We start from the raw sequence: 13858 nt of genomic DNA, 5'->3' as shown, positions 1-13858 counted from the left end.
TTTGGTGGTGGTAGCGGCCATTCCAAGGATAACGGGGGTAATATTTTGTACCTTGGGGAAGTTTTGACCTAAGCTGGTAAAGATAAGCTTAGGAGGTTTTTCATGCAGGTCCCCACATCTGTACCCTAGAGTTCAGAGTGGGGGAGGAACCTTGACATGGTGGCACAGTGGTGGGATTAACCTGAAATCATTTTGAGATCCAGTTGAGATTTTTTGAACTAGAAATACAGATTTTAAAAAGGAATTTTTAGGAAGTCCAGAAGGCAGCTTTGAAACTGAAAGCAGCTTGGTTTCTCTCTGCTTTGTGGCCAAGCAGAGACAAAAGGGGATTATCTTGTGAATTGCAGGTTTTCTTTGCCTGGAGGCAGGGTACTTAACTCCTGCAGGGAAATTCACAGTCTTCCAACCCAGAGGGTTTTTTTTTTCTTTTCTTCCTAAAAGTAAATAGGGGGTGTGTGCTCTACCCATTTGCCTGGAGACAAAAGTGGCAGGGTTTTTTTTCGGATTTTGATTTTTTTTTTGTTTTACAAGGAGCACAGGTTTGAAAAGAAATTTTTTTTCTTCTTTGGGCTGGGTAAGCAGGTTTCCAAGTAGTTGGAGGTTTTTTGCTTTAATTTGGGCCCAGAGCAGAGACAAGGGAATTGTCTTTTTCTGTAGGCTGACAATCACTATCAGAGAATAGGTATTCTATTCCAGCACAGCAAAATTTTACAGCCAAGTTTTGTTTGTTTATTTCTAAACCTCGGGTGTAAAGTTAGTTAAAAACAGAGAGGTTAGAATGGCCAAATCCTCAGCTCGACTACAGCTGGAATTAGCCAAATTTCAGGCTGAGGAAAAACAAAGGGAACATGAAAGACAGATAGAACTCATGCGGCTGAAGGAGGAGGAGAAGGAAAAAGAGAGGAAGCATGTGGAGGAGATGGAGAGGATAAAGGCCCAGCAGAATATACCAACAAACCCTAGCAATCCTTCTCCAGGTACCACTTCCCATCCCAGAAAGTTCCCCACCTACAAGGCAGGTGATGATACTGAGGCCTTCTTAGAAAACTTCGAAAGGGCCTGCCTTGGGTACAACATCTCTACTGACCAATACATGGTAGAGCTGAGGCCGCAGCTCAGTGGACCCTTAGCTGAGGTGGCAGCTGAAATGCCTAAAGAACACATGAACAAGTATGAACTGTTTAAATCCAAGGCGAGAGTCAGAATGGGGATAACACCCGAGCAGTCTCGTCGGAGGTTCAGAGCCCTAAGGTGGAAACCAGACATGTCATTTACCCGACATGCCTACCACATTGTAAAACATTGGGATGCCTGGATATCAGGAGCAAGTGTTGAATCTCCAGTAAATTTGCCCTTCCTAATGCAAATGGAACAATTCTTAGAGGGTGTTCCTGAGGAAATAGAAAGATACATCCTAGATGGGAAACCCAAAACTGTAATTGAGGCAGGAGAGATTGGAGCCAGATGGGTGGAGGTGGCAGAGAAGAAGAAAACTGGTCGCAGTTGGAGCGGAGACCAGAAGGGACCACCCCAGACCACACCCTATTACCGGGGGCCGCCCAAAGCCCCACCTACCTCCCAAAGGACCCTCCAGACCCCTTATCGTCCCACCACCCCGTTCTCCAGCAACCCTTCTCGCCCCAGTGACCCGTCAGCTGGACGATGTTTTAAGTGTAACGAGCTGGGGCATGTAAAGGCCAACTGCCCCAAGAACCCCAACAGATTACAGTTCATTGCACCGGAATCACACCAGAGGTCCACAGGCCCAGATACCTCCCAGATACCCTTGGAGCGGAGGGAAACTGTGAGTGTGGGTGGGAAGAAGGTCACCGCGTGGAGGGACACCGGAGCTCAAGTGTCAGCTATCCATGCTTCCTTAGTGGACCCCAATTTAATCAACCCAGAGATCCAAGTGACGATTCAACCCTTCAAGTCCAACTCTTTCAATTTGCCTACAGCCAAGTTGCCTGTCCAGTACAAGGGCTGGTCAGGAATGTGGACTTTTGCAGTCTATGATGATTATCCCATCCCCATGCTGTTGGGGGAAGACTTGGCCAATCATGTGAAGCAGGCCAAGAGGGTGGGAATGGTCACCCGCAACCAGGCTAAACAAGCCGTGAGGCCTAGCTCTGTTCCGGAAACTTCTATCAGGACCCAGTCAGAGGTGATGGACCTGGACCCCAGGCCAATGTCTGCAACAGCAGTAGTGGATCCAGTCCCAGAGACCCAGACGGAACCAGTCCCAGAACCGGAACCAGCCAAACAACCAACACCAGACCCCGTGTCAGCACTGAATCCAGTACTTGCAACCTCAACACCAGAGGGCCCCACCGAACCTGAACTGGCAGCAGCCAATAACCCTACACAAGAGGCTCAGCCGGAGCCTGAATCCCAACATAGTGCACCAGCGGAGAGCGGTTCACAGTCAACAGAAACAGCTCCATCCCCTATATCGCTTCCAGAGGGACCAAGCCTAGGTCCACAATCCCATGAGGAACTGATGTCTCCAGCATCAAGGGAACAGTTCCAGACCGAACAGGAAGCAGATGAAAGCCTCCAGAGAGCTTGGACGGCAGCACGGAGCAACCCACCGCCTCTCAGCTCTTCTAATCGATCCAGGTTTGTTGTAGAAAGAGGACTTTTATACAAGGAAACTCTTTCTGGGGGACACCAGGAAGACTGGCATCCTCAGAGACAGTTGGTAGTTCCAACTAAATACCGGGCCAAGCTCTTGAGCTTAGCCCATGATCACCCTAGTGGCCATGCTGGGGTGAACAGGACCAAAGACCGTTTGGGGGGGTCATTCCACTGGGAGGGAATGGGCAAGGATGTTTCTACCTATGTCCAGTCTTGTGAGGTGTGCCAAAGAGTGGGAAAACCCCAAGACCAGGTCAAAGCTCCTCTCCAGCCACTCCCCATCATTGAAGTTCCATTTCAGCGAGTAGCTGTGGATATTCTGGGTCCTTTTCCGAAAAAGACACCCAGAGGAAAGCAGTACATACTGACTTTCATGGATTTTGCCACCCGATGGCCGGAAGCAGTAGCTCTAAGCAACACCAGGGCTAAAAGTGTGTGCCAGGCACTAGCAGACATTTTTGCCAGGGTAGGTTGGCCCTCCGACATCCTCACAGATGCAGGGACTAATTTCCTGGCAGGAACTATGAAAAACCTTTGGGAAGCTCATGGGGTAAATCACTTGGTTGCCACTCCTTACCATCATCAAACAAATGGCATGGTGGAGAAGTTTAATGGAACTTTGGGGGCCATGATACGTAAATTCGTAAATGAGCACTCCAATGATTGGGACCTAGTATTGCAGCAGTTGCTCTTTGCCTACAGAGCTGTACCACATCCCAGTTTAGGGTTTTCCCCATTTGAACTTGTATATGGCCGTGAGGTTAAGGGGCCATTGCAGTTGGTGAAGCAGCAATGGGAGGGATTTACACCTTCTCCAGGAACTAACATTCTGGACTTTGTAACCAACCTACAAAACACCCTCCGAACCTCTTTAGCCCTTGCTAGAGAAAACTTACAGGATGCTCAAAAAGAGCAAAAAGCCTGGTATGATAAACATGCCAGAGAGCGTTCCTTCAAAGTAGGAGACCAGGTCATGGTCTTAAAGGCGCTCCAGGCCCATAAAATGGAAGCATCGTGGGAAGGGCCATTCGTGGTCCAGGAGCGCCTGGGAGCTGTTAATTATCTCATAGCATTCCCCACCTCCAACCGAAAGCCTAAGGTGTATCATATTAATTCTCTAAAGCCCTTTTATTCCAAAGAATTAAAAGTTTGTCAGTTTACAGCCCAGGGAGGAGACGACGCTGAGTGGCCTGAAGGTGTCTACTACGAAGGGAAATGTGCTGTGGTGTGGAAGAGGTGAACCTCTCCATGACCCTTGGGCGTATGCAGCGACAGCAGATCCAGGAGCTGTGCACTAGCTACGCGCCAACGTTCTCAGCCACCCCAGGACTGACTGAACGGGCATACCACTCCATTGACACAGGTAATGCTCACCCAATTAGGGTCCAACCTTACCGGGTGTCTCCTCAAGCTAAAACTGCTATAGAACGGGAGATCCAGGATATGTTACAGATGGGTGTAATCCGCCCCTCTGAAAGTGCATGGGCATCTCCAGTGGTTCTAGTTCCCAAACCAGATGGGGAAATACGTTTTTGCGTGGACTACCGTAAGCTAAATGCTGTAACTCGCCCAGACAACTATCCCATGCCACGCACAGATGAACTATTAGAGAAACTGGGAAGGGCCCAGTTCATCTCTACCTTGGACTTAACCAAGGGGTACTGGCAGGTACCGCTAGATGAATCTGCCAAGGAAAGGTCAGCCTTCATCACACATCTCGGGCTGTATGAATTTAATGTACTCCCTTTCGGGCTGCGAAATGCACCCGCCACTTTCCAAAGACTTGTAGATGGTCTCCTAGCGGGATTAGGAGAATATGCAGTCGCCTACCTTGACGATGTGGCCATATTTTCGGATTCCTGGGCAGACCACCTGGAACATCTACAAAAAGTCCTTGAGCGCATAAGGGAGGCAGGACTAACTGTTAAGGCTAAGAAGTGTCAAATAGGCCTAAACAGAGTGACTTACCTTGGACACCAGGTGGGTCAAGGAACTATCAGCCCCCTACAGGCCAAAGTGGATGCTATCCAAAAGTGGCCTGTCCCAAAGTCAAAGAAACAGGTTCAATCCTTCTTAGGCTTGGCCGGTTATTACAGACGATTTGTACCGCACTACAGCCAAATCGCTGCCCCACTGACAGACCTAACCAAAAAGAAACAGCCAAATGCTGTTCAGTGGACCGGAAAGTGTCAGAAGGCCTTTAACAAGCTTAAAGCGACACTCATGTCTGACCCTGTACTAAGGGCCCCAGACTTTGACAAACCGTTCCTAGTAACCACAGATGCATCCGAGCGTGGTGTGGGAGCAGTTTTAATGCAGAAAGGACCTGATCAAGAATTCCACCCTGTAGTGTTTCTCAGCAAAAAACTGTCTGAGAGGGAAAGCAACTGGTCAGTCACTGAAAAAGAATGTTATGCCATTGTCTACGCTCTGGAAAAGCTACGCCCATATGTTTGGGGACGGCGTTTCCACCTGCAAACCGACCATGCTGCCCTAAAGTGGCTTCACACCGTCAAAGAAACTAACAAAAAACTTCTTCGGTGGAGTTTAGCTCTCCAAGATTTTGATTTCGACATCCAACACATCTCAGGAGCTTCTAACAAAGTGGCTGATGCACTCTCCCGTGAAAGTTTCCCAGAATCAACTGGTTAAAATCGTCCTTGAGATGTGGAAAATATTGTTAGTCTTTATGTACTTGGTAGTATATTTAGAGATGCATGTGTCTTATTAACTCTGTTTTCCTAGAGCTCCAGGAAGAAATCCCAGCCAGTGTTTCACCCTAGCTGAGATTTGGGGGGCGTGTCATAAATATAAAGGGAAGGGTAAACCCCTTTGAAATCCCTCCTGGCCAGGGGAAAGCTCCTCTCACCTGTAAAGGGTTAAGAAGCTAAAGGTAACCTCGCTGGCACCTGACCAAAATGACCAATGAGGAGACAAGATACTTTCAAAAGCTGGGAGGAGGGAGAGAAACAAAGGGTTTGTGTGTCTGTCTGTAGTCGTCTTGGCCGGGGACAGAACAGGAATGGAGTCTTAGAACTTTTAGTAAGTAATCTAGCTAGGTATGTGTTAGATTATGATTTCTTTAAATGGCTGAGAAAAGAATTGTGCTGAATAGAATAACTATTTCTGTCTGTGTATCTTTTTTGTAACTTAAGGTTTTGCCTAGAGGGGTTCTCTATGTTTTTGAATCTAATTACCCTGTAAGATATATACCATCCTGATTTTACAGGGGGGATTTCTTTATTTCTATTTACTTCTATTTTTTATTAAAAGTCTTCTTGTAAAACACTGAATGCTTTTTCATTGTTCTCAGATCCAAGGGTTTGGGTCTGTGGTCACCTATGCAAATTGGTGAGGCTTTTTATCCAACATTTCCCAGGAAAGGGGGGGTGCAAGTGTTGGGAGGATTGTTCATTGTTCTTAAGATCCAAGGGTCTGGGTCTGTAGTCACCTAGGCAAATTGGTGAGGCTTTTTACCAAACCTTGTCCAGGAAGTGGGGTGCAAGGTTTTGGGAAGTATTTTGGGGGGAAGGACGCGTCCAAACAGCTCTTCCCCAGTAACCAGTATTAGTTTGGTGGTGGTAGCGGCCATTCCAAGGATAACGGGGGTAATATTTTGTACCTTGGGGAAGTTTTGACCTAAGCTGGTAAAGATAAGCTTAGGAGGTTTTTCATGCAGGTCCCCACATCTGTACCCTAGAGTTCAGAGTGGGGGAGGAACCTTGACAGACATCGTAACCTCTCTGTTTTTAACTAACTTTACACCCGAGAGTTAGAAAGAAAAAAAACCTGGCTTGTAAAATTTGGTGTGCTGTAACCTGAGAACAGCTATCAGAAAAAAAGGTCTCATCTTAGAGAAAAATCCTTTTGTTATGGAGATGCTCTGTCTCCAGGCAAAGAGACAGAAAAACTCTAACTGCTTTCAACTTAAAAGCTGCTTCCAAGCAGCCCAAAGGAAAAAAAAATGTCCTTTTAAAATCCTACTGTGCTTCTGGTTCAAAATAATCTCTGGTTCAAAATGATGCCACCGCTCTGCCACCATGTCAAAGTTCCTTCCCCACTCTGAACTCTAGGGTACAGATGTGGGGACCTGCATGAAAGACCGCCTAAGCTTACTCTTACCAGCTTAGGTTAAAAACTTCCCCAAGGTACAAACTTTGCTTTGTCCTTGAACAGTATGCTGCCACCACCAAACGTTTTAAACAAAGAACAGGGAAAGAGATCACTTGGAGACATCTTCCCCCAAAATATCCCTCCCCAAGCCCACACCCTCTTTCCTGGGGAAGGCTTGATAATAATCCTCACCAATTGGTACAGGTGAACACAGACCCAAACGCTTGGCTCTTAAGAACAATGAAAAATCAATCAGGTTCTTAAAAGAAGAATTTTAATTAAAGAAAAGGGAAAAGAATCACCTCTGTAAAATCAGGGTGGTAAATACCCTACAGGGTAATCAGATTCAAAACATAGAGAATCCCTCTAGGCAAAACCTTAAGTTACAAAAAGACACAAAAACAGGAATATAGATTCCCTCCAGCACAGCTTATTTTACAAACCATTAAACAAAAGAAAATCTAATGCATTTTCTAGCTACATTACTTACTAACTTTACAGGAGTTGTAAGGCTGCATTCCTGATCTGTTCCTGGCAAAAGCATCACACAGACTGACAGAACCCTTTGTTCCCCGCCCCCCCTCCAGATTTGAAAGTATCTTGTCCCCTCATTGGTCATTTTGCATCAGGTGCCAGCAAGGTTACCTTAGCTTCTTAACCCTTTACAGGTGAAAGGGTTTTGCCTCTGGTCAGGAGGGATTTTATAGCACTGTATACAGAAAGGTGGTTACCCTTCCCTTTATATTTATTACAGACCCCTATTATGTATTGCATTCGTCATTTCTAGATGTCTGACCTTGCATTTGGCTGTATTAAAACACATTTTGTTTGATTGGGCCTACCTTACTAGGAGAACACAGATCACTCTAAATGACTGCCCTGTCCTCATCATTTACTATTCTGCCAATCATGATCTCCAAATTTTATCAGCAATTATTTTCTCTGTTTCCTTCCAGATCATCATGTCAGTAGTTGCTCTTGTTCTCCAGCAGTATTGCCTCTACAGAACCACACGCTAGGAGATTTGTGCTTAGCCATATGGTCACAGAAACCTTTTGAGCAGTGATTGACTGTAGAGAGGCACACACAATTTTCTTGATCCCTACTTTCCATAGACTGAGGATGCAAATACCCCTTTCACTCCCTCCCTTAACAATCTCCCAATTTTTCTCCACTTATTGAAGCACTGTTTACAAGTAGGCTCTGAAGTAGAATGAACAAGGGTGAAGGTCAGTGTCGTTCTTTGGTAGCAATACATTTGGGGAACAAGAGTTACTGTTTGTCTGTTACCCCTCTTTCTTCTTCATTACATTGCTGCTGCAAAGCCCTAGTGTAGAAGACTGACTAGTACTGACCATTCAGAGGTGGTGCACTGAGTGAGGACCCTTGCTAATTGAGTAACAATTTGAGCACTATATTCCAAAACCCAGAAACTGATCTTGATGCACCATTGAGCAAATAGCAATTTGTGAAGATGTGACATCCCCCCACCCCAAAAGAAAAAAAAAAGTAACAGTCATACAGATTTCAGATAAGGACATACAGCAGGTGCATGCTATTAAAGATGCTATTTCCCTAGTTGAGGGAGCTCTGACACATCCAGGCAGAGGCACATCAGCTAATTTATAACATGGCTGGATGTGTAGTCTTATCCACCTATGTAGCCTTTGAGTTGAGCTGACTTAACTCATAGATTTTTCTCCAAAGATCAGAAATAGTCTATTTGATTTTCTTAAGAACTTTATTTTGTCTAGTAGTAGTTAATTTCTCTTACCAGACACCTCCCTATATGGTGGTAGGTCTCTGGGCAAATTACAGGCAGCAATTTAAGGACTGATTGAGAGACACAAAGAGAAAGTACTGCAAGGACACAATTTGAGATTTGGCTTACACCACAGTGGGAACAGCCTCATTGGTGCAGAGCTCTGCAGGATCTGTAACAATGGGCTACAATCTTGCCCTAAAGTAGCAGTGCCTGGTGATGAGATGTTTACTGTAGCTATGGAGTTAGAATTCCAAGTCCAGTATAAATATATTTTTAACAAGATGGGTTCTTCAAAGACAGTAACCAACCTCTCACAATAAAACTTTGGTGCTTAAAGGGTAAGAAAATCCGATAAAAGGCGAATATTCTGACTTGCATTATGTAACGTAAACCCTTGTTAAAAACAAGGAAATTCCTGGCTCTTTTCCAGAAGCTCAGTAGTAACTTTTTCTAAATGATATAACTGTAAAAATGCACTTTTTAAAAGCTATAGTAGGATAAAGTTGGTTTTTATCAGCCCTAGTAGACATAACTTGATCAAGAAAGGGCTATAAAATTTTAGGCCCTACTTATAGTTTACCAGATATATGAGTTTAATGTTTAAAAAATATTTGTATTTCAGAGCTGAAGAAAGACCAGTTAAGAAAAGAAAGCTTCAAAGCTGTAGTTTCCAAAAGAAGAAACTAAAACTAATGGAAGCCATGTTGGAAGAACAAAAGAAGTTAAGCAGAGCTATGGAAGAAACCTGTAGGGAGGTGCGCAGGATTCTAGATCAGCAAAACATCATTCAAGTTCAAAGCCTGCAGCTACAGGAGAGAATGATGAACCTACTGGAGAAAATGATCTCCAAGTCTAATGTGTAGTTTCCTTTGTGAATGCTGCTAAACTACACTATTTAACAATGTTATAGAAATCCACTATCACACAACTTATGTGTGTCTGTTGCCCTTTTCCCATGTTTTCTATGGAAATTAATATCTTAGTGTAATCCTAGTGAAACAAAGAGAACAGTTAATGCAGGGTGAGAACTATCCAGGATCTTGTGGAGTTAAGTAATAACAGTGAGGAAATTGGTGCAATATATACCTAATTGTAACTATTTTTGTACTGAATGGTTAAGGGACGAATAGCTCTGGGAAATGAAATTTACTGTACTATTTATGCTAAGGTCAGGTATTATTTTACAAGCAGCAGTCTTGTGTACTGCTTCATACCAAGGTCTGCAACCTGACCTACTGTGGAAGAATACAGTAGTGTATTTTCCAGACACATTCACTGCATTTCTGACTTTGTCCAAGCCAGACTCAGTTTTGAAACACATGCAGAGGTTGTGTGGCGTGAACTATAATTCTTGTGAAGAGCTAGTTGAGATCACCAAACACAGGACATTTTAAACTCCATGCAAAAATGAACAGTACTCAAAAATGAAATATTAAATAATCTCCCAAATACACTTTTGATAAAAAAAATAAAAACTATATACTGAATACTAAACTGTATTGAAAGTACTTGAAGTTGCTTTTCATATTAAATGTATAATTTTTTTTCATTACTAACTGGAATCTGTTGACTTTATGATCAACGAACAATTAGAAAACTCCATTTATTCTCTATCACAAAAGAAACATATTGTACTGTGTGTATACATTTTATATTTAGATATAGATCTCCCTCAAGTGAAATAAAGACAAAGATAACCTTATTTATTATTTGCTGGGCAGATAGTGTGCTTGGGACAGTGCAAAACAGTGGAAGATATTGCTACTGCCTCAAGGAGTTTTCATTCTAAAACACAATACAGAGATATAATAGCCACATATTTGGGTCATCCAGGGTATCTCAAAGTGTGGTATAACATTTATTTTTAATAACACTTTTCCAGAACAATCTCTCTTGCTGGTGAAATAATTTTGATACGGTACATGGAAGTAGTATATTATAAGGAGTGGTTTAAATGAAGGGAGGGTGGTCAACATTAATATACCACAAGAGGCAGCTGAAATCCTAAAGGATGGTATAGAAGTCATCAAGATGAAGTACTAGCAGCATTCTTGTTGTCTTTATTTATAGAGTATTTCATTAAAAATCATCTTGAACAAATAACTCTGATCTAGATTATCTGAACTGCTGATATGCTATCTCTTTGAGAAACAAATATTTCTACTGTCAAGTTCACACTGCTCCTGCTGTATTTGTGAAGCAAGAGTTGCCCATCTAAGGGCTGATTAGACTCAATCATAAGAGAGTATTCTTCTTAGTGGCTACAGACCAGAATTCTCAAATGGTGCTTTGCATTTATATAATAGTACTTGGCATCCAAGCATTTCAAAGCACTTGACATTTAATTTAACCCTCAAAACACCTTTGTTATGTAGGTAATATTGATCATGTACACAGGTTAAATATAAGGTAACTATTGTTCATATACCCATGTTAAATACAGAGAAACTAAAGATATGTCCACACTGCATGCTTCTTTAGATTACATACTTTGATAGCCCCCTTTCACCATGAGTGTAAATAGCTGTGTAGACAGTGAGGCACAGCTTAGGTGAGTAGAGTAAAGACACATCTGAAGAGTGTGGGTGTGTACCCGAGCACAGATGCTACACAGCTCTTGACTTGCCTAAGCCATACTGCCATGTCTACATTGCTATTTTTAGCAATGTATTGTTCCTGCTACTTTCCTGTTGCTAGAGCCTTTCCTTTCCACAGGAAAACCACTCACAGCAGGGAGAGGATCTGGCAGTTCCCTGCTGCTAGAGTCTTTCTCTGCAGTAGGTACTCCTGGGGGAATTCTGTGCAAAAAATTAAAAATTCTGCGCACTATATTTTTAAATTCTGCAAAATTCTGCATATTTTATTCGTCAAAATAATGCAATATAATCACGCCAGTTTCAGTTATTTTGGTAATTTATTTAAGCTACAATACACTAGATGGAGAATGGCAAGAGAATGGTAGTGGGGAGCATTGGCAGAAATCCCCAACCCCCCTTTCTCTAATAGTAATGTACCTAGGTTTGACCATTTATTTCTAGTTATTAGTCAACAAATATAAGCAATCATATGCTCAGTATGTATATCATAGGCAAGTGAATGCTGAGGAATCAAACTCACAATTTATATTAGCTATTGACCATCTTCAGAAAGGTCAGTAGTAAACAGTTCATAAAGCACATTTTGATAGGAAAATTTTTCAGTTCAAAAATTTTGACTAGTTCTGATCACTTATAAATGCATACCGTCATTTACAATAAGGCTCCTTTACACCATTCTGGCAATGTAAATGGGACTTAAAAAATGTTTACACCTGTTTTATGTTCCTGGGGGAATTGATGAGAACAATTCACTAACAACAATGGGAACAACTAAGCAGGCAGGCTGCAACATTATGCTCTGCTGAGGGGACAGAGCCTGCCTCACCCTTACCTCCAAACACCCCAAAGCCCTGCCCCTCCACACCAAGCATGCTGCAATAGCAAGCCAGAGAGACAGTCTGTTTTGTTCACTCATTTACATGCCTGAGCAGCCTCACACCCCGGTGGTGATTGACGTCTTCCCATGCCCAGTTCCCTCCCATGCTGGTTTATGTCTCTGCCGGCTGCCCTGGTCTGCCTGAGAGGAGCAAGTGACCTCTCTTGCAGCTTCCCTTTGTTTCTCCTGAGAAGTCATTTTTTTGTGGGGAAGCAAAGAAATCTGTGGATGACATGAATTCTGCACCTGTGCAGTGCTGCAGAATTCCCCTGGGAGTAGCTGCAGGGGAAGGCTCTGCCAGCTCCTGGCTGCTTGAATCTTTCCCTGCTGACTTCCTGCTTTGCCAACTCCCTACTGCTGGTACCTTCCCCGGCTACAGGGAAAGACTCTGGCTGGGGGAGGCAGTTGGGAAAGCCCACTGCCTCCCCTCTCCCAGAGCCATTCCTCACCATAGTGAAAGGTTAGTCTCTAAGGTGCCACAAGTCCTCCTTTTCTTTTTTCATAGTGAAAGGGTCTGGCAGTGGGGAGCTGCTGAAGCTTTTCACTGATACAAGTAGCTATACACCACAGTGTGGACACAGCTTGCTTTTCTCACTGCAGCATGTAGCTACATAGACCTTACATGTCACTGCCATCAGTGTGTAATGTAGATGTCGCCTAAGGGTATGTCTATACAGCAGCTGGGAAGGTTATTCCCAGCATGGGTAGTCAGACATGCTAGTTCTGCTCAAACTGCTAAAATTAGCAGTGTGACCATGGTGACACACACTGTGCCTCAGGCTAACTGAGTACAAACTCACCTTACCTCCTGGGTATGTCCTCAGGTGGCTAGCCCAAGCCACTGCCAATGCCGCCACAATCACACTGCTATTTTCACAGTGATAGCTCAACTCAAACTAATGTGTTTGTCTACCTGTTCTCGGAAGCATCCTCCCACCTGCTGTGTAAACATACCCTAGGCCATAGCTAGTGGCAAGAACTGTGCCATTTTCCAATTTATTCACTAGACTACATCCCCTCTCTGAATTTATCTTAGAAGTTGTTTGTACAGTCTATTTTATTTAGCATAAAGCTAGCTGTGCTACTGCTCTTTCTATATACATATATACCTATTTATATCTTTCTGATACCAACATCCTGTGAGATGAAGATACACTAATGCTTACTTCAAAGATATATTTGGTCAGTGTAATGTATTAGTTCATATTATTTTATTTTTGAGCACTTTGGTTCTGGCAAAATTATAACTGGCCTTGGGTGCATAACCACTCTGGTTCCATCCCTGGTCAAACTTTAAGTGGGCTGATGCATTCAGACAACGCTCCCTATTTGTCAAATTCAGATAATTTCACTTCGGTACCTATTGTCTGTGCTATCTATTATTAAAGAAACTCCTACCTCACTCCACAATGGAAGCAATAACTAAATAAATAAATGTATTTAAAGTAGCTGTTTGAACCTTAAAATAATTAAATTCCATCACTTGGCAACAACAGGCCCAACCCATCTTTGAACTTTGTGCAGTAAACTGCATAGCCCTCAGCCTGACTTACGTGCTGTTTGACTTTTACCTCCATAGTTATACTGGAAGGTTTTACTCTGTCACTAAGAAGTAGGTTTTCTCATTCAAAAATAAGCTACTTTTTTAGTGGTTTAATTTAGTTAACGAACAGTCGAATCTTCCTCTGAGAAACATTCATACTCTGTCCAAATTCCTTTGTGCTCAATCTGTGCCACACTGGCTGCTGTCTCCCTCAGTTTAAGAAATTATTTTAAAACTGCTGATTTAGGGTTTGTCTACACTGCAATCATGGAATATGAATTGTGACGGGGTCAGGCCAGTGGCTACAGGACTAGTGATCAAAGGTA

General features: G+C 43.2%; 1 protein-coding gene across 3 annotated transcripts in view; it reads left to right on the top strand.

The window, feature by feature from the left end:
• MSANTD1 (Myb/SANT DNA binding domain containing 1) overlaps positions 1-9956 on the top strand; it is a 92226-nt gene extending 82270 nt beyond the window's left edge. For 2 of the 3 annotated variants that reach the window (XM_084626442.1, XM_084626443.1), the window contains exon 4: positions 9138-9956. In XM_084626442.1, the coding sequence (XP_084482568.1) occupies positions 9138-9378 (241 nt within the window). In that variant the 3' untranslated portion in view covers positions 9379-9956. Of the gene's footprint in view, positions 1-2639; positions 4001-9137 lie in introns of those variants that run through there. The other variant, XR_014711344.1, reaches the window with a different exon arrangement.
• Positions 9957-13858: the final 3902 nt, after the last annotated feature.

This window comes from Lepidochelys olivacea (genome assembly GCF_965140295.1).
Source record: "Lepidochelys olivacea isolate rLepOli2 genome assembly, chromosome: 4".
Lineage (NCBI taxonomy): Eukaryota > Metazoa > Chordata > Testudines > Cheloniidae > Lepidochelys > Lepidochelys olivacea.
This window is presented reverse-complemented; position numbering and strand designations above follow the sequence as displayed.